Source organism: Homalodisca vitripennis, chromosome 1 (assembly GCF_021130785.1).
Source record: "Homalodisca vitripennis isolate AUS2020 chromosome 1, UT_GWSS_2.1, whole genome shotgun sequence".
NCBI classification, from domain to species: domain Eukaryota; kingdom Metazoa; phylum Arthropoda; class Insecta; order Hemiptera; family Cicadellidae; genus Homalodisca; species Homalodisca vitripennis.
Genome location: NC_060207.1, coordinates 178656889 through 178678673, shown reverse-complemented (window position 1 = coordinate 178678673; position 21785 = coordinate 178656889). Strand labels below are relative to the sequence as shown.

General features: G+C 32.0%; 1 protein-coding gene across 2 annotated transcripts; it reads left to right on the top strand.

Annotated features, from left to right (window-relative positions):
- The first annotated feature begins 31 nt into the window (after positions 1 to 31).
- On the top strand, positions 32 to 21492 carry LOC124352783 (nuclear transcription factor Y subunit beta). Of its 2 annotated transcripts, none has more exons than XM_046802453.1 (6): positions 32 to 187; positions 4455 to 4562; positions 6775 to 6923; positions 9576 to 9773; positions 18681 to 18747; positions 21121 to 21492. In XM_046802453.1, exons 2-6 carry the CDS (start codon positions 4475 to 4477, stop codon positions 21231 to 21233), a joined length of 615 nt encoding a protein of 204 aa, XP_046658409.1. In that variant the 5' UTR covers positions 32 to 187; positions 4455 to 4474; the 3' UTR covers positions 21234 to 21492. The 2 variants fall into 2 exon arrangements, with proteins under 2 accessions (XP_046658409.1, XP_046658410.1); XM_046802454.1 differs by having other exon boundaries at positions 71 to 89.
- Positions 21493 to 21785: the final 293 nt, after the last annotated feature.

Below are 21785 nucleotides of genomic sequence, written 5' to 3'. Positions count from 1 at the left end.
TCTATGACAGACAGCCTAGATCAGATGATCAAAAAACATTTCAAAATAAACATGAAGAGAGAGGAGAGCCAACTTTTCATACTGTTGAAGTAAGGATAGCCTAGTGCAATAAAAATCTCAAGAAAATATCGACATTTTACGTACAGTTAATACTACAGTTTTTATACAAACTAGTGAAGTATATAAGGTGATACGACTTTTTGTAGCAATAATTAATTGATAGTAAATAAATAAAAATCTTATTTTGTAGGTTAACCACTAACATAACCATCAAGTAACTATACAGCAACTCCATTGATAGATTTTTAGGTATTTTTAATTCGAATTTGATTTAATTTGAAATCAAATTCGGTACCAGTAAGATTAAACGCCGGGGCGGCAAATCACGAATTTGACGTTACCAACGTATTCTGCTCACCCTCCTGAACAAAAAATATATATAGTACTATGGGGTGCAAATGACAAATAACATGATTTTAGGGGGTATATTGATAAGTGGTAAAGTTTCTAATGTTTTAATGTTCAGTTTGTGTGCTGTGTCTGGATAATCTGTTTACTTGAATATTATCTGCGGCCGGGACTGATAGCAGCCTGATAGCATACCTGTTATCTGAGTTGTCCGGGGCATAGGTCAGTTCTACACAAGATATCGTGTTCAGTAGGTCGGATTGAGTGAGTGAGTTTACAATGATGAATCAACCATCCACTAGTTCAACCAACCCTAGTGAATTGTGTGTGTCGGAGTGTTTCGTAGGGCACGTAAAGAGCTTACGTTTTAACCGAAACGAAATTATCTCTTTTTTAATAGAACAGGGCATTTTTAAAAATGAGTGTATTTGTTCGTCGTGCGGTCGAGTGGTGTTTTTAAACCGGGAGACTGTGTCGTTTCGTTGTGATAGACCACTTTTTTGTTGCTGCTGTTTAGCTATATCCGCCAACACACTAATGGTAAGTGTTCTCTGTTAATATCCATCTATATATTTGAGTTTTTAATGATTTATTTAGTTTTTTAAACTTTACATAATTGCCTTTGCATTACATTTCAATTTATATTTTTGATCAGCCCCTCTAGAATTTTATATTTTACTGATAGGTACTATCTCGAGGGATGTTTTTCTTTTATTGACATCAGCGCGGGGCAGCACCGAAGGTGCTGCCGAAGCCCGCGCTGATGGCCGGAGGCACTCGTAATTAATTTTTTTCTCGAAATTAAGAAAAACATTATTAATTTTGATCAAAATTCTGCTCATTTCTGTAATTTCTCATTTACGTTTGCAAAGATGGCGGCGCAACCGATGACGTCATCACGAGGTTCAATCATTGGCCACAAAAGGTCACGTGACGCTAGACGTGGATGTAGAACATGGAGATATTACTGGAAAGTTATTTAATTTTTTATTTTCTAGAACTTCGTTATTTCTCATTTCCACCCCATCAAACCTTATACTTTTTTTTATATAGGACGATTCCAATAAGTTAAGAACGCAAAACTCGTATTTTTCCGCCCCGGCGGTTAATATGATAATTACCTCAAATTCTATTACCGTATGCAGTAAAAGCAATGCTCACTTTTAAAACAAATATGCTAGGAACTAGAAAGGCTTGATAAGGAAGGCAGATCGCTAGCCTAGGAAGGGTGAATGTATTTTACAAATCATATACTTTACAAGTCAGTGGAGGAGGATAGAATTGGACCTGGACATAAGTAGGAGAAAGGTACAGATAGAATATTTGAAGGGCATGGCAAATGTCCTTTCTTGGTAGATCAGTGAACAGTAATTTGTATGAATGTGTGTATTAATCTAAGAAATCTTCCTCAGTAAATTTGAAATTATTGGCTGGAGTGTTGTAAATCATGTGGATAGGGTACGATAAGCGGACCTGGTTTTTTATATCGCCATTGACAAATGATATTACTAAATTATAACTCTGTTTTTGAACAATAACTAACGTATCAACTATAAACTCTTTCATACAGTAAACGTATTTTCTTTTATAAATAATAACAGACAGTCGAAAGCTTGTGGACGACCGTTTAAAACGAAGTTAAAAAATGGCATATCAGCCTTACCTGCTTGCAGATCATCTCTGTGAGTATTTTTTGTGCAGAAGAGAAGTATGGTTTTCTAGACAAGATGCTTCAGCAACTTCTCAAAAACGGTTAACACGCGAGAGATCGCGCCCGCGGCAGTTTGCCGCGCTTTTTTGATTTCTTTATATTTTCGTTTACACTGATGCCCCAGGATAACAGGGTCTCGTTTTATCCCTCCCAGTACATCCCTGCGCCTGACCTTGACAACTGTTAGTCTTTCGCCGGCTTTGTTTGCGAGTGGTGGAATTTTTGTTGTAGCTCTGCACCTGCCGCGGCAATATGCCTTCGCGCGATCTCTCCCGTAGTGCATTCTGTTAAATTTGCGAATATTGGAAATATTTCTAAATCTTGAATATTTTAATGTTTTTGTGTTTTTTGTAATGTTTTCGAATACATACACACTTCTTCAGTTAGCTTAGACGATAATGTCCACTGAAACTAAATTAGTAAACTTGTACTAATTTAGGGGTTTTTATATATTTTAACTTTTTATGAAATTTAGAAAGAAGTTTTAATTTTTCGTTAACATTTATAATTTTTCTTTTATATAAAATAGGTTTCTTCATTTGTACATAATATTTTATTGAATTAGTAATCTTTTGCCTAAATATTGATTTATTATTATGTTATAACATTTTTGAGGCAATTTGTTTTGTTTTAAGGAAATATACATATTATATAATCTATTTCTTCCTCATAATAAAATACTTTACTGTAATAAAATGTTTCATTTAAAAGCCTAATTTATATAATTGCGGCAAATTGCTCACACGCGACCTTTTTCGTACCAAAAAGTCACCAATTCCGAACCAAATATACAGTGTATCATAATAATATTTCTCTTTGTTAGAACTTAAGTGCCCAATTACTTTTATTAGTATATACTGAAAGACAGTAATAGAGACAACACACAGTTGTTTTTTTTTAACTTTTCTCACCAAATTAAAGCTGCAATTTGAGTAAAAGACGAGCGTGAGCAATTTGCCGTCGCGCGACCTCTCGCGTCCAGGAAGTGAGTGCGATCTCTCGCGTGTTAATCATTGGTACACAGGAGGAAACATAAATAATTACGCTTATTTTGTTATGAATGTTTTTTATGTTGTTATCATTTCATTATTATTAATGGTTTTTTCGTATTTCTAGTTCTAATTGTTTGTTTGATCATTAGAACTCATTTATTATGCACAAGATTATCATTATGTGTGTAGTATTAGTTATTTTAATTTAACATATGATTGTAATTATGGCCATAGATAGGTTGATATGGTTTATAAACGTGTATTTGATAAATTAATATTAAGTATCGATGATTGTACTACAGTAGAACCCCTCATATCCGGCCTCGGTTTTACCGCACCTCGGTTTATCCGGCCACTTCCCGGAAGCCAATATCGAAATTTATTTACCACGGCTTGCAGACGCGCAGTTGCACGCACTAGTCTCCCACGACTCTTGCGTTATTTTGGTGTATCTATTTGTTTACATTTTCCTGTGTTGTCCTCAGTTGAGCTAATAGGTTTAACCTGTAAACAGTTCGTTGATTATTTCCAGTGCGGTTAGTACAGTACAGTACAATTGTTTTGTTTCGTCAAGTGCTGTGTACTGTAGGTTGGTTTATCCGGCCGAATTGTTATCCAGCCAGGGGCTCGGTCCCGTGGTGGCCGGATATGAGGGGTTCTACTGTAATCGATATAAAAAAACCGGGTCCGCTTATTGTACTCTACCCAATCATGTTTTGATGTTATCATATTGCACTTGTCCTAGGTAGAGTTTACACACTCCTTATACGGTTATTTTTATCGAATGTTTGGATTATTTTTATCAAGTGAATAATTCGATATTGCAATTTATTTAACTTCACATATGACCATCTAATAATTATAATAATTTTGAATGTAAAATAATAATAAAAGCAAGAAAGAGGTTAATAATTTTTTGGAGAAAGATTTCGATGAATATGAGATTGAAAGTTCTTGGTGTATGATCAAAGTGGAGTTTTGTGGAGTCGCCTGATGATAAATCCTTTGGTTTCGAAAGGCCTCGTCCAAAAATATAAATAATTGGGAAAAAGTATTGTTTTCATTAACATTGAGTAATATAAATATGTTACTTATTTATACTTTATACTGCTTTATGTTACTTTATTATATATATATATATATATATATATATATATATATATATATATATATATAGTATAGAGTATAGTATAACTACCTGTGTCACTTTCCTTGCCCAAATCTAGCCTATTTTTTAGATCAGACTTAAAAAGTTTTAATATTGTAGCCTATGTTTCCAAACTAGAGAATAGGATCTGATAATATTTGGATGCATTTAATAAACAATCCAAATTTTGTTTCAGGCCTCAAAATTCATTTAATCATGGATAACAGTGAGAGTGGCGATGAGCTGGCAGGCACATTTCTCACAACAGAAGCCGGCTACATGGTCCAAACTGATGACTTAGATGGTAAATTATGTCCAATATTGGCTATTTATTTATTTCTTTCAATAAACTTAATTAATCAGTACAGTTTGGTTTTAAATTAGTAAACTGTTTTTTCTCCAAACATTCCTCAAAATAATTTAACTTTTTTTAGATAATTCTTTAACTATCCACAATAGCCCTTTTATATTTAATTGTGAATTTTTTAATGTTTAGTTTCGTTACGTACTATACTTAAAACTCCTGAAAAATTAAAGTATACCACACTACTTTCTGTGTGTTTCTGCTAGAAACCTAAACAAAGACTTATCTAAAATAACTACCTAACTGTCAAGCATGTGCTTCATCCTACATACCCATGAGTAGACCCCCTACCTGAGAGCATAGGTAGGGGGTTGGCTTTCTTAGATAGAGAGCTTTTTTCATGGTTAGGGTGATCAGTAATAGGTTAGGATAGGTTGTAATATGTGCATGATAGTTAGGCAGTAAGATTTTGTTATTTTTTCTTAAGACCAATACTATATTTGTCCTGGATAGAATGAAATAGTTAAAATCAGGTAGGTTAAAATATGGGTAGTTTAAGTTAATACATATGCGGAACAGTCAGGGCGAGGTAAATTTTTGTTATCTTTTACTGAAACCTTACAAAACGTAAATGGGATCAGTATATACACTAGTACCAATAAATGTAGTATCATTCATTACTTATAATATTTCAAGTGCATGTAAAAAAAATTAAGTTTATTAAAATTTTTTCATGGTTATGCCTATAGTAATGATTTAAGAATAGTTAAAAGTATGCAATTTTTATTCAGTTTTAATATTGTCTTTCTGAAAGATTACCACAGTTTCACAACCAACAATCATGTTATCAAGATGTTATAGTCATCACCAACATGCTTTAATGCCACATATATATTAATTGAAATATAACAAAATTACAAAGCTGAGCAAGCTATGGACAAATAGTGTACATTTGATGGTGGCTGGCAGATATGAAGTGGACTATCTATGCATGTAGAGTGACATGGTACTTTCAATGTCAGGAAGTCATGGTAATCTTGATCGGTCTTGATTAAAACTTATGACTGAATATAAGGTACATTTACTGAGATATATATTTTGAAGGATAAAATAATGGCTTCCACTTCCACCAGTGTGTGGAATAGCGGTTTTTATTGTCAAAATTGTTAATTGAATTGAAATTGTTTGTTCCATATTCTTTTGCTGGAACAACACTTATCCTCATTCCATATTTTTAACTGTATTGTTTTAAAATTTTTTTTTTAGCTCCTTATTGAAATTTACACACTTTTAATAAGTAGGTAAATTACTCATAATAGTTAATGGTATTTGGCTTCTAACTAGAATTTTCATTTAGTCGTGTTAAAATATTTTTATTTTGTTCTCAAACTACTCAAAAGCAACTTTGAAAAAATAAAAATATTTTGGTGGGTTCTAGAAATATTTTAAGTGTTCACCTAAGTAAAATTGTATAAGGTTAGCTAAAGAATAGTTTCAGATAAGTGAAATTTCCCAAAAGTGTTCAGAAAAGTAAATAAAATTAAGAAAAAATATTTTAAATATAGCAAACAAATTACAACTTTATATTTAAAAATTGTTATATTAAAGTAATAATAGGAGTAATGTTTAAAGATGAAATAAATTCATCAATTTTGATTTAACATAGCCTAAAGTAAAAGAATAAAATTAAAACTTCAATATGCTAACAAATTTTGAACTTAGTTCTGTACAAGATGAGAACTTTATCCCCAGATCACAAAGAATTACCACATGGTCTGCACATGGTTGTGGACTATTCCTTTTATTCCTCCTATTTAGAAGACATACTGAATGAAATTATGAACACATATAAGGGATGGTCCAGCATTCTGTTCTATCAAATAAAGTAAGTTATGATAAAGAGTTCTTTTTATATTTCATTACTAGAGAGTCTACTTTTTTATTTCAAATTATACAAATATTTTTAGATCCGTATTTAAAAATTATAATAATATAAGAGCCTATAGAAATTTATATTTTGATTCTTGTTGTTAAATAAGTTTTACACAATGTATTTTATTATAAACAGTGTTACAGCTATTGTTAATTATTATTCAATACATAACAAACTTCTAAGCGTAGAATCCTTTATTTATTAAAACATTAGAAGTTATATAGTTTTATCGTACAACTTTAATCATATAAATTATCTATCAAAATGATATTGTAATAGACGAAGCAGTATTGACAGCAGAAAACACTGACGACTCTAACCATGATGGAGAACACAAGATTGGCAACCCATTGCGTGAACAAGACAGATTTCTGCCAATAGCCAATGTTGCAAAAATCATGAAGAAAGCAATTCCAGAAAATGGAAAGGTAAACTCTTTCAACTTCTAGAGGAAAACAATTTAAATACACTTTGATAACAATACTTATTCGTCTGTCTTACTGTCCGAATGGAAATTAAGAATATTAAAGTTTGAAGCCTAATTACAAAATAATCAAATTGTTTATAAAAATAGCCTATAGTGACATTTACTGTGTTTAGTTCTGTATTTATATGTAGGCTATATTAAAATTTAATTTGTTTGGACCATACAACGGTTGTTGGCTCAGCGTTAACTAAACTATTACTCAAGGAGCTGGAAAAATTTAATTTCTGTCCATTTGTTTGTCTGTCCACATGATGTCTTGAAAACGAACTAACCTATAGACTTGAAATTTTGCATGAAGTTTCGTTTCTACATAAAGGAAACACTGAGTTAGATTATGCTCCATGGTATTTAGCAAACGTTTTTACATTGGTCTAATCATGGTGGCAATGAAAAAATTGTAGCATAAATAATATTGTAAACAAACTTAGTACAACCATACAACATTTTTACATGTGAGATAGTAACACAGTAGCGTAATGAAATGAGCTATAGTCTTGAAATTTTGTATGCAACCTCAGCAAAGCCTGTTACAGGAACACATGATATAGCGTACTATAATCGTACCTTGATTTAATACAGTAGTAACACAAAATTACCATGTGCTTATTTGCTAAACCTCAACTTTAAAAATTTGTAAGAAAAAACACAATTGGAAGATACACGTAAAATTTGAATACAAGTTAATCACAAGTGTGTTATTTTTTACTTTGTAGTTTAAATTTTTACATTATTAAAGAGATAAGTTAAAGAGATTACTATATCAACTTTTTCTGGTGATTAATTACTCACAAAAATTTAAAAATTGGTCATGTTATAGAATTTGGTTATTTTAGCAAAAAAAAAGGACTTACATTCTGTGTTACAAGATATGGACCTATATGACAAATAGCATCAGTACAGCCAAACAATATAAACAACGTTTTTAATCGGGACACTTTGTTATCTGGTATAGTAGGTTTAAAAAACAGTTTTTAACAAATTAAGGGGAAAATAGTATTGAGCACTGTTCCACAGTGAACAAATTTCTCAAATATTCCCTACCACAACAAAAAATATTTTCTTCCCTAAGGATAAAATAAATTTTGTTTCAAGTTGGCAATGTTTTATTTTAGAGGTAAAATTCGTTAATTTTCTTATGAATAACTCCCTTAGTAAACCCGTTGATTACAATTTTTTTTCATACTGAATCTTTTTGCTTCTTGGGATAAAAAAAGTCAGCACGCAATCTCTTACCTTCAGCTACAATTCTTGTAACTAATGATTTAGACACACACGTCCCTTCACTCGTTATTTCGGCAACATTATATTTTAGAATGTTTATTCTTTTTAAATAATTAAATATCTCACCACATTATAGACACTCTCTTCAGCCTGGCCATGCAGAGTTCTTTCAGATACACACTTAGATGTTGATTCCATTGTATTCGCATGTATAAATTCCATTCACATTTATAAATAATGAGGTGTAAAAGAAATAATAATAAATCACTAAAACAATAAAAATAACTCTTTAAAACCCTTTTAGTGCTGTTTTTCATGTGTATTATATTTTACTAAGTTACAAACTATGTCTAATAAGAACATTGCAGGTGATGATGAATTATTACGGAATGTTGTTGAAGATGTTCTGGACAATGAAAGCAGCAGAATTAACATTGATTCTTCATTTATAAGTGAACCATTTGGTTTTTATGAGCAGAATGATGTGGAAAGTGACGAAATCCCAACATCTGATGAAGATATTCACAAATCGTCTTGAAGTGAAATTGACGATTCTGAAGAAGACAAAGACTATGAACAAAATTTGGCGCGGACAACATATTTTATTTTTCATCCACACTTCTTATTTGTTGTGTAAAAATAAAATAAAATAAATGGAATTTGTTTAGTTTTAGTTGCTCTTTCCGATAGTAGCATCAGAAAAATAATATAAAATTGTTTACATACTAAAATTGTATGCCAAAGTGAAATATATATATAAAACATTTACACATTTTTTTATAACAATCCAAATATGTACAAATGTATTTTTTTGTATTTATTTCTGTTTATTGGTTATTTATCTTCAATACAAAAAAAAAGCAACAAGATATGACCTCAAATAAGGAAATAGTAAGGAATTTACTAAAACTCTGCATTTATGCACTAAAATGCTTAGCACTCTTGGGTATGCAATGCACCAGACCCCTTAGCACTAAAAGGGTTAAGTAACCAAAACAGTAGTAAAATCTAAAAAATGGTCACATGACGGCCCAGAACAAGTGGTGGGTTGGTGGGGAAGGGGCACGGCGACTGTACCGTCCGTGCACTGAACCCATGCGCAGAAGATGGGTGATTGTGCATCTTCTTTTGTTAACAATCGGCTTCTAACTGATCAGAATATTGGGAACTGACCTGTCAAAGACGTAAAATCTTAAACAGACCAAGGTTATTTAGCAGCTAAATATACATTTCTTTTCATTTTTGATTAAGTACATTACTGCCTCTTTGATACAACTTAAATAATATGATTACTCATTTAGAACTCAACACAATACACTTCTCAATAATAATTTATCTGTATCTATTGGTTCAGACAGTCACTTTTCTTTAGATAGCGAAAGATGCAAGGGAATGTGTCCAAGAGTGTGTTTCTGAGTTCATCAGCTTTATCACAAGTGAAGCGAGTGACAGATGTCACACAGAGAAGAGGAAAACTATCAACGGTGAAGACATTCTGTACGCCATGACAACTCTAGGTTTTGACAACTACGTGGAGCCACTCAAAATGTACCTTCAGAAGTATAGAGAGGTATGTTAGTCATTGTTAACTAATAATGTCACAACAGTGTAGAAAGAGTTATGTTTCCTACTGTTATTTTTCAGTTGAGCATGGTAATGTCCTGAAATTCATTATAAAAATATGTATATTAGCATAGGAATATTCTTTGTGTTGATTTAAAGTTTGAAATTATGCTATCATGAAACCTTACAGGATTTTAAAAAATCCATGTGAGAACAAATGTTGTTTTTAATGACTTGATAATTTAAATATACTTTTCTGTTTTTTTCTACATTATCTAATAACTGAGACTCCTTACTTTAAACTTTAAAATATACAAAAAAAGTGCAGGTATTAAATTACTTCAAACTTCTAAAAGAAATGAATTTTCTTTTTGTCCATGATAAGAAGTATTACAGATAAAATTTTGTACAAATTTAAACAGCCACCATCTTGAAACTTTTTATTGGTTGATATTAGCTAACATACACCTATCCAAGTCATGTCAATTGCGGTTTTCACTCCTTTTTCTATAATGTTTTTTTTTATACTTCTCAAAACTTTGTTTGGGTGTTTTTTAACTTCAAAATATACAAAAACATGTAAGAACAACCCGTAAGTTGTAACAACACCCTGTAAGTGATCAGAGAATTCTGAAAGACTTCCGCTTTGCTTGATGATGGTAAATAACCGAGATATAACCATTCCTTTACCAAACATTGAACATTTAAGGTAATATCGCATCTGATTGGTTCACGCACGGAGGTGTGAGCAAGTGGGACACAGGAATGACTCATCGAGCTGGGGCAGTCAGTTTTTTCCAAGACAAGTTGTCAGATATCTGTGCGGCTATGTGATGATGCTGTCAAGACATTTACAGGGGGGGGGAGTTACACTTTGTTATTTTATACTGGTTATCTCCTCTTTGTGTTAGCTATTACTATCGCCACATTGTATATTATGTTATGAAATTAGATATTGTAATTGTTCTGTTGTCAATCCAGCATTCTCTTTAGTTTCACCAGACAATATAATTGTTATCTTAGGTATCTTAGGATTTTTCTTGACCTAATGAGGAATATTGATTGGTACATTTTCTTGTAGTGTTTGTTATAATTTTATATGTTATTTATATGTTACTGTCACTTGTTGCTGAGTCCAATAAACAAAGCATCTAGAAAATTATCATTTGATTCTAGAGTTTAAGAAAATCAATTTTTTCAAGAAAGTAGTTCTATTTACATTCCAAATTATATAACTTCAATTTCTTCATAGTAATAGTTTTAATATTATTTTCTAGTTGTACAACTGAATAATATTGGTGTTGCTAGTTTTGTCCATACATCTTCTTTAGAGATTGCAATTTTTAGCAACATTAACCTGTCCAAAAAACAGTTCTCTTTAGTAAGGTAAAAATAACTTCCTATGGCACATCCATCAACAACATTCTCTTTAATATATACATGTTGGCTTGACGCTCTAGAACAAATTGTGAGCATTTATCACAAATTCTTCAGATAAATTCTGTACAAGTATGGATACATTCTTTGTAATCACCGATGACACTAAAAGTATTTGCGAGTACAGTGAATACTCATAAATAAATTTCTCATACTTTGCAGAGATTAGATTAGAGACTACTCAGTTTAATTCACTCACCCCATTGCATTGTTTATGGTAAGTTGTGCAGCATATTATGTCAGGAATTCTACTTTTACTTCTAATGGGCGGCCTATTTCCATGCACTTTCAAAGTCTCAATGGCCTTTTTCGCACACTAGAAATATAGCATGAGGCCAATCAGTTTACGGTTTCAGCAGATCTACAAACCGCTGAAAACAACTGATTAGGTTTTCTTGGGGAAATTTTTACCACCTTTGTCCAGACTACAAAAGATGGTATAAAACTCCTTTGCTATTGCAGTACCGTCATTGAGTAGGTGTTCAGTGTTCAGCAGTTCCCTCCTGCTTGTCACACATTCTACACAGCCAGGGGTTGCCAAATTTTAAAATATTTTATTTTTGAAAAAGAGATTGTTTATGTGTCTTCTTTAATATCAATCACATGTATGTTGTAATTCTGGATTCCTTAAATTTATTGGATTGTCTTATTATAGGCTGTAGAGAAAGAGTTACAGTATGGAAAGACAAGACTGGTGTAAGATAGTTGATCTAACAAGTTGCTGCAATAAGGGTGAATAATTCTAACCTTCCTCCAAAAGTGCTCATCATATGTGTGCTTCAGTGGTCATTTTTTTTAGAAATTATATTTTTAAGTGGTTTATTTTTGGGACACTACTTAAGTTTTAGTGAAATTCAGGTAATACTTGTACAAAATTAATAACTACTTAACTAATCAATTGTTTTAACTCAATTAAGTATTATAACATTATTATAAAACCTTTAGAATAATTTAATTTTAAATTAATAAAAGATAACAATATTGTAGTATAAAGTTACAAGTCATTTACATTTTCATACTACACCAAAAATATAAGCTTACTAAAAGCGAGTTTAATAAAAGTATAACTTTTGTAGGCCTGGTTAAAATTATTAGCTAAAAAGACTGGAAAAATATGGAGCATTTATAATTGTTATTATATTTTTACAACTCTCTATGTACTAGGTTAAAATATTGATTGCTTTATCAACATATTTATCATTACATGGATACACTGGTTATTATGTGCTACATCATCAGAGGCCTCTGAAACACCAAATTGCTTTAAAATTTGCAACTTTCCTTAGAATATATAAGCAACAATTTGGTTTTATTTCAAGTAACACCAAGGAAGTCCCGTGAGTAATTACCAATTGTATAGTAGCACATGGTTGCCACATACAAGATCTGGTGCCTACATCAGGAGCTATTAAAAACTGTCAGACAAAATTCCAATACCTAACAGAATTTAAGGCTTGAGTGTTTAAGTCAGCTAGATTCATATGGCATTTTCAAAACACATTGGTATCAGCGTGTTTTGATCATTATACTTTGAACCTGTTCGATATTAATAAACTTAAGATATTTATAAACTCAGTTAAATATGTACAAACTATAGGTAAACCGCTAAAAAAAAAAAACCTTGGTTGATTTGAGTTCACGCAGGGTGGGGTAAATATCCCTCCGCCGCCCCTCCAAGCATCCCCACCACTGCTCGGCGCTCACTCTATTTCAATCTAATAAAATCAGCTGACTAATCCGGCTCAGTCGGTATCGTTCACTGCTGCGACCCGTTCAGTTGAACCGGTCAGTACAGAGTTACTAAGCCTTCCCGCTAGAGCGTGTTTTACCGGTCATCGTGTTGACTGAACAAAATGAACGAATGAACGACTGGATGTAATGAATGGATCTGCTTGCAAAAATGTGTTCGAATAGAGGAAAAAACTACATATTTTACAGTGAATGGATAGATATATAACAATAAATGTATTGTTTCAGGAATCTAGTAAATGTAAATATATATTATTAATAGAAATGATTAAAAAAAATTAACTGTATGTTACTATATGCATTACTAAATATTTTAAACTTTAATACTTAAGAACAATGGACTTGGTTGATTAATATGCCTTTGATTTATCATAAGATTATTTCACTACAAATGTTTCAATAAATTACTAAATATCAAACAGACACATTGCATTGTTTGAAAACAATTTATTATTATAAATAACAACACATTTTAAACATTTAATCTATTAAATTACCACCAATTTTCATAATACCCAGGCCGAGTCATTAAAATAATATTACGCACACTACTACACAGAACGCCTCCTCTCAGATCGACCCTGCACATCGCATCTATATCGACCATGTGTTACCACATGATAACCTTTTAAATTCTAATTCTCAATCTATTTTTAACAGCACTAATGTTAATGTTTTTACATTACAACTTCAGAATATTATTACAATTTCAATAGACAATCGAATAAATTTAAAACGAGGCCAAAAAAAGCTAAAACCATGGATTACTTCAGATTTAGTCCATGCTATAAGACAAAGAGATAAATTACGTAAATTAGTGAAAAAGCAACCATTTAATGTGGAGCTTAAAACCCGCTATGTCCATTGCAGGAACATTTTAAGCAGAAATTTAAAGCAACTAAAAAATATTATTTTTGTGATAAATTCGACCAAGATAATGGGGATTTAAATATGTTTTGGGGGGTTTTAATTAAATTGAGTGGTAGAGGGGTTAACAAAGTTTCTTCCCTAAATAAATATTTGCCAAATACCAAATAATTCAATGACAAAATTAAGCTTGAAGTAGCTACCGAATTTAATAAATTCTTTACTAATGTGGGTTAGAACTTGGCGAACTCTATTGGCTCAAATATAACAATTTTTTTCGAAGACAGATCTTATAGGCTTCATTCGACCTTTAACTTACGCACTGTTACAAGAGGTTATACGTTACGTATCCAGTTTGAGAGGAAATTTCGCTCTTGGGCACGATTCAATACCTGCAAGCATATTTAAAAAAATCACAACACATTAATTTTTTGACAAATAAAATCCGCAAGTACATTTTTGCCTTCAGATAATTACGAGAAGTACTCACAGATAAGGAAATTAAAGTGGTCTATTTTGGTATTATAGTCCATGGTGCTGCTTTCAAAACTATTCTTGAGCCATTAATTTTTGAACGAAAACGATACTAAAAATAATGTTCTTTAAGAGTACAACATATTCTTTAGAATTAATTTTCTTCGAGAAATTTGTTAATCAAAACCATTCTTATTTACTTATATATTAATTTTCATACTATTTTAGCGTTGAGAACTTATACTCCATAACACACGGTACTCGCAACAAGTCGTCATTACAGTTTCTATATATATAAAAAAAAACATTCATGTATTATATTTCTCAAGTTTTGTACCGTAACGTGTTTTTGAGTTACAACTTCGCTTCTGTGTTGCAATTACCTAATCTTTACTGGTTTAAAAACGCATGAAGGATGGGTTACTATTGTTAGATGGCGAAGAAGTATATAGACTTATAGTCCCTTGTTATCACTGAACTTCTAACCCTTCCTCGCTATTTATTGTTATTCGGTCTGTCCTTCACTATAATTACCATAATTAATACTTCATACGACAGTGCAGCAAAACTAGATTTATACTCGGTTACGTATCATTATCAATGTGACTCATCAGTTGCCTGCGTCACTGTTGTCATTGCCATCCAGCCGGATTAAAAATAAATTATAAAACCATTAATAATATCAAAAATTACTAAACTACTATTTTTTACTTATAAAATCATTTGTTCTATTATTAGATTTGAGTTCCAATATTCACGACCAGAGCCTACGCACAGGTCCTAGGCCCATGTAGGTTCATCCCGGTTATACTACTCTTCTTATTTCAAATTTTAATTGAATGAAATAGAATTAATGCAAGGTTTATTATAATAAGAAATAAATAACTACGTATAAGTACCGTATTGTTACACTCTAATACATAATTTCAGACATTGTATATATTTGCTTACGTTTTTTGCAAAACGTGTATATGTGTTTCATTGTACTATTTTTAAGAATAAACCATTTTCATTTTACATGATTTGGAAAAACGTATCAAATTTATTCAGTTGCCAGGCCAAATTGAACAAAACTTTCAAAGTGAACGGGTCTTTTGAAATACTCCGTTCCGGATCACTCGTTCACCTGACTAACTCGTTCTAATTGAACGGTCCTAGTAAGTAACTGCAGTATAAACAATATGGCGCGAGCAAAACAAGATTTAAACAGCTGACAAGAAGATGCTCCGCCCACTCACCACTCCCCCCCGCCGGAGGGGGCCCCTCCTGCGCTGTGCTGCTCAAATATTTGCTTCTGCGCAGGTTTCTTTATTAGCGGTTCACCTATAACTGTATCATCTCAATTTTCCAGTTCACACTGCATCAAAACATTGTTAACAGATATAAATCTTTAAATATTTTAATTGTGTTAGCAGTGCTACATAATAGTTATGATCCGGCCACATAAGCTAAAGAACTAAGTTATAGTTTCTCAACTACTTAGTAACTTTGCCTGTTTAAATAAACGAATTTTCATTTCATTTCAACTACTCAGATTTTTAAAAAAGAGAATGATTTTTTCAAAATATATATTGAGGCCTCTGGTTAGTGTTAACTATGCCCCAAAGCTAGAAAACAACTTGGCAACACTGCATGATAGTTATTGGATGGTTTAAGAACTGGTCACCTGTAGGTTCAGCCTCCAATGGAGTTCATTGATGGCGTTCATTGTAAACAAATTAGTGTCTACAAAAGATAAAAGTTTTCAAAGCACCTGCACATTATAAACTGCAATTACGAGAGAGTTATTTATAGCAAACACTATTTGAAGGCACTCAGTTATGATGTATATTTGTCTTTAATAATAAAGTTCTGGTTGAACTTAAAGCTTGAGTGTTAGTCCATTTTATAATAAAGCATATGTATGTGTACAATGGCTATAAACATACATTTTTTACAGATTTTCTTCTTACTTTCTTCTACTTTCTTTTTTTTTGTTGCAACCAGGCAAACACTACATCGACGTTGGGAATAAAATTCACTTGAACTAGAAGTGCTCATAAAAATCATAAATGGGCAAAGCTGACGAAAAGAGCCAAGGGAAATAGCTAACATAACATAAATGTATGAAAGAAATACATTGTGTACAAGAAAGGCGGGTTGTGGAACACTTCAAAACAGTTTTTATAGTGAAGCCTGGCTTTGTAACACATGATTTACATAAATGTACAGTTTCTTTCCTTTCACGCTGTTTGAAGCACACAACACATCTTGTCCTTGAGAGCCATCTAGGCGTTGTTCTGGCGGCCTTTGTGAAGGTCGACCTCGCTTGCAAGTAGGTTGTGTCGCTAATTTCTCTTCCACAAGTGTTATGACCTAGCTCTTCCTGAGCTCAACGGCTTTTTTTTCCATTTTTGATTTGTACAGATCTGTACAATATGTAAGAATTTACAGTTGCAACTTCAAGCAACCAAACAAATATTTTTCAATACCATTTGCGCGTGCATCGCATAAATTGGTAACTTGAAATGAAGTGGTCATTTAGGCCTACCGCACCCATATGTTTAGTGTAATTCAACACGACATTTGGCTTGATTGTTGGTGGCATATTTGGCCATTTACTTGGGAATTGGGTCTTTACTAAATATACTAAGAACATGTACCACTCTTTGATCATCGGAATTTGCAATCGTATAAGAAAATAACTAATGCCACTAACAAACTAATGCAAAACACATTAAAAATACACTACACAAGCCAAACACACTGAGGGTTCACGCACGCACAGTGGATGGACTACAGTAACCTTCAGCCGACTCACCCTCAATATAAATAGATGTGCCCAGCGACCTGGGCATTGGCCTATATTTTTTTTTTAGAGAAGATTCCATGTGGAATAACATAATAAGCCGCACGCTAAATAACCATGAAGACACAAAAAAATCAAATATAACCAAAACACGTAAACGCTTCAAAGGCATGAGATCGTTAAAGGTTTTTTTATACTACTCTAAATTAATTTTTAAAGCTCTTTGTTTTACCAATCATTAAAAATGACATCTGATGATTGCCTGTAGAATTAGCATTAACGAGGATTGTAACTTGATGTAGCTTTGATGAAAAAGCTTTTCGTGACAACGCTTTGCAATTCAAACTGGTTTCATCAGCGTTCTATACAAGTTCAGGATTATAGTCATTGGTTTCTTTTCTTAAAGTTTCCAAAACACTATTGGCAGCTTCATGAATAGCAGAGAGATTTTTCTCGCTACATCTAACTCCCAAATGCTATGTCTGGATTTAGAATTCCAGAGACAACCTTAGCTTCGTTTGAAATCAGGCACTCTTATTTTTTCGCTTATAATCAGTGCCTTTTTCCATAAAAAAGGTCCTGAAATGGGTTTTCCAATCAAAAATTGTTGCAGAAACAACATGAAAATCGCATTCTCAAGGTGTTATTATTTTAGCCCTTTTCATAACTTTTGTAGAGAACAACAATCTTTACTTTCAAATGCACTCACAAAGCTTAAAATCTTTCCACTGTTGGTTTTAATCTCGCAAATTGTAGCCACTCCCACACCAATTCACCCTGTCAGTTGAAGAAGTAACTGATGGATTGATGGTGCGACTTGTGTTGTGCAGGTTGGAGGTGGTAATAATGACTCATTTCTTCTATAAATACAATGTGGGAGAAGTGGGAACACAGGTGGCGACTTGTATTGCACATATTGGAAGGGATAGTGGTGACTCATTTCCTATATAAAAAGCTCACAGGAACAGTGCACACCTCTATGCCTCACCCATTCGCACTCCCCCTATTATTATTTATACAGTTTTTATTATTTTGCAGAGAAATCGTTAGAATAATTGAGATTTTGTAAAATTGGAGTTCTACTGTAACATGAATATTAAATGATATAACAAACTATCTGGCAAAATTTGAAATTTAGGTGTATAACAAGAAGTCTATAAATGAGATTGTGATAGATTGTAAAACTGCCTAAAATCAAACGTGACAATTTTAATTTACAATCAAAATTATCATCCCTGTAACATGATTTATCTTCAGCTGTTATAATACGATAAGAATATTATTATCATCAACAATGATTGTACTCACATACAAATTTAAGTGCAAGCAAGATGATTACCAATATTTGGGATTTAAATAGGGATTGTATCTTGTTCTCATTTTTCGGTGCAATAAATTTTATCGTTTTATATTGTAATTGGGTGCTCTGACATATGTTGACTCTACTTAAATTAAATGTTTATATGTTATTTTCAGTTAATCCCCACTATTAATGATGTATACTGAATCTGCTTCGATTTGTGTTATATTGTGCTGGAATTTTGAAATATTTCAGGAAAAGGTTGTGTGAACACTAAAAAAATTCTGATTTTGTTTCAGGCAACAAAAGGTGAAAAATCTTTGCATCAAGGAGACATGTATGATGAAATTGGTGAAGACATGTTTAGTAAGTACAATCAGTGGTTAATATTTTAATATTTAAACACTGTTTAACATCTTTGGTTGATATATAAAATAATTTTTGCTTTACTATAATAAAACTAAAGTAACAAAGAGTTTTAAATAATCATTAGGACAAGTCAGAAGATTGGATAAAAATCCAGAGTTAAAGCATGGATTTACCTACCTTCCCTTAAATGGGGCAAAGTCAAATAACAGCTAATGACCCTTTAGACTCCAGTGTCTACTTTATTGGACTGCCGAGATTCATGTGAAAACCACTAACGTCCAATTTAGAAGCCATTTGAGAAAAACTTACTTTTAACTTTATTTTCAGGTTTTTAAAGTTTGTTTCAAGTGGTTTGGTTTTGTTTTGAGGTAAATATGGACTATTTTTATACATTTTAATGTTGGTGTCACTAATGACCTTGACACAGCTGAAATGGTAGAATAGTACAAAGTAATAGAGCATTCAGTACATGTCCTCTGACTATGCATTCTCGGATAAATACTAGGACTTCAGAATATAAATGTTAAGGTATATAATATGGCATTTACTGTTTAGTGCGATACTAGTAAAGTAAATATAACACATAATGGCTACTATGGAAAAAAAGGACTTTTTTAACCCTCCGAGTGTCGGCCAACTTGTTTTAAGTCGACGGCACCTTTCTCTGAACGTCACCGTCAATTGCTGATCCAATTAATTCAACCCGCACTATTATTATAATATTATATAAATATATATATTATATATATAATATTCTAATAATATAACAACAGAGTGTTTATTTTAGAAGAGGGCCTATGTTAGCAGTAGGGTACAAACAAACAAAAAAAAACCTGAAAACCAGTACCTTTTATCAACAGCTTGTCATGCCCAAGACCTACGGGTTCAAAAGTCACCATGAGGCTGTAAAGCCATGATACATGATACAGCAGTATAATTTATACATGGGTGGAGTGGACATGAAAGATAAATCCATCTATCACATATCATGCTTGCGGACTACCACTCGCTCGGAAAAAAATCTTTTATAATCTCCTTGACGTGGCAATTTTTGACTCCTTCATCTTATATTCAAAAAACACAGACAAGCCTATGCCCAGAAGAAAATTTGTGATGGTTCTAATTGATGAACTCACAAGAACAGCACCAGAAGAAGTAGCCCCTCAGCCTGCTCCAACATCAGTAGAACATTTTATTGTTGTGTTACTTAGCAATACCAACTAGGCAAAAATTCAAATTTGTGCATATCCATGTAAGTTTGTATAACATTATGAATATATTCACAGAACCCTATAACCCTGTATATTTATGTGTTCATGACTAAATTTGCTATAATTTGCCTATTATGAAATGTTTCTATAAGTAATATAATAATAACATGTGGATATATAATATAATAATAATAATCTTGTATACGAGTATGTTCAAAGATTTACAAAATTAAATCACAAGATACACACTTAGCAACTTCAAGTTATTTAGAATATTCTGGACATAAGCTATATAAGTTTGATCAAATTTAAAATAAAATTATTTATGACCTTGAATCATTTGCTTTGCCACTCTTTGGTATAGCAAATGTATTACTGAATTTTATACTGAGATTAAGATTGCCACTAAGTCATTTTAAGTTGTTCCAGAACCTTCACGTACAAAATACACAGTTAACCCTCCGAGCGTCCATCATATTTCCCTAAACGTCCACCTGTTTTTATAGGTTTTGCAGTCTTTTTTTGCATAAAAATCTTAAGAATGGTTTAAATATGGATTATTATACATAATTTTTCTTGTAAAGAATCACAGAATATGATGATATAAAAATTAAAATTTTAAAAAATTTTCTTTTTGCAACAGCCTGTGAAAGGGAAAAAATATTTTTATTTTAAATATAAAAGTATCCACATGTTATTATTATATTACTTATAGAAACATTTTCATAATAGGCAAATTATAGCAAATTTAGTCATGAACACATAAATATACAGGGTTATAGGGTTCTGTGAATATATTCATAATGTTATACAAACTTACATGGATATGCACAAATTTGAATTTTTGCCTAGTTGGTATTGCTAAGTAACACAACAATAAAATGTTCTACTGATGTTGGAGCAGGCTGAGGGGCTACTTCTTCTGGTGCTGTTCTTGTGAGTTCATCAATTAGAACCATCACAAATTTTCTTCTGGGCATAGGCTTGTCTGTGTTTTTTGAATATAAGATGAAGGAGTCAAAAATTGCCACGTCAAGTAGATTATAAAAGATTTTTTTCCGAGCGAGTGGTAGTCCGCAAGCATGATATGTGATTACTATAGATTACTAATATAATATAATATAATAATATCTATAAATATTTGATATTTTTATTGCAGGTAGCCAGACAATTGCAGGAAACTTGCTCACTGAACAGAATGGACAGACAGAGACTGTGATTTATACAACATTCCCAGCTGGAGATCAGATACAGCAGTTTCACATGGTTTAACAAAGCTTTTTTCATTGTTGTAAAGTTCTGTGATTTATATTTCATGTATAAGTTCGTGTAGACTTAGATTTTCCAAAGATGTGGAGTCTGATTAATGTTTTGAGGTTGAAGTGTCTTCAAAATTGCATGTGTAATGTCAGTTAATTTACTTTTGAGAATTTAAAAAAAATCAGTGCGTATTGTGTTAAAAAAATAATATATATATATATATATATATATATATTTGTATCACAGGCATTAAATTTAGAATTGATCAATGTTTCTTTAGTTTTATTTCTTCCCGTTGTGAGTTAGTTAAATGTTGAGTACTACATTTTAACCCCATTATATTTTTGTTCCAAGAACTCTCTTGTGTTATAAATAAAAGCATCAGAGTTTGTTCGGAACATGGCAAAGCGACTTGTTAATTGATCTTAATTTGTTTTGTCATTCGGTGGCTAGGTATATAGATGTAATGGATGAGAATACGGATATAAACCAATGGCAAAATCTTCAGCCTTTAGCCAGCCATTTAATTATACCATCAATACAGTTGTCACTCATGTTTGAATA

Coding starts and splice junctions, on each gene's coding strand:
- LOC124352783 (XM_046802453.1), top strand. CDS start 4,475: ATGGATAACAGTGAGAGTGGCGATGAGCTGGCAGGCACATTTCTCACA. Junction 9,774..18,680: donor ACCTTCAGAAGTATAGAGAG/GTATGTTAGTCA, acceptor ATTTTGTTTCAG/GCAACAAAAGGTGAAAAATC. Junction 18,748..21,120: donor AATTGGTGAAGACATGTTTA/GTAAGTACAATC, acceptor TTTTTATTGCAG/GTAGCCAGACAATTGCAGGA.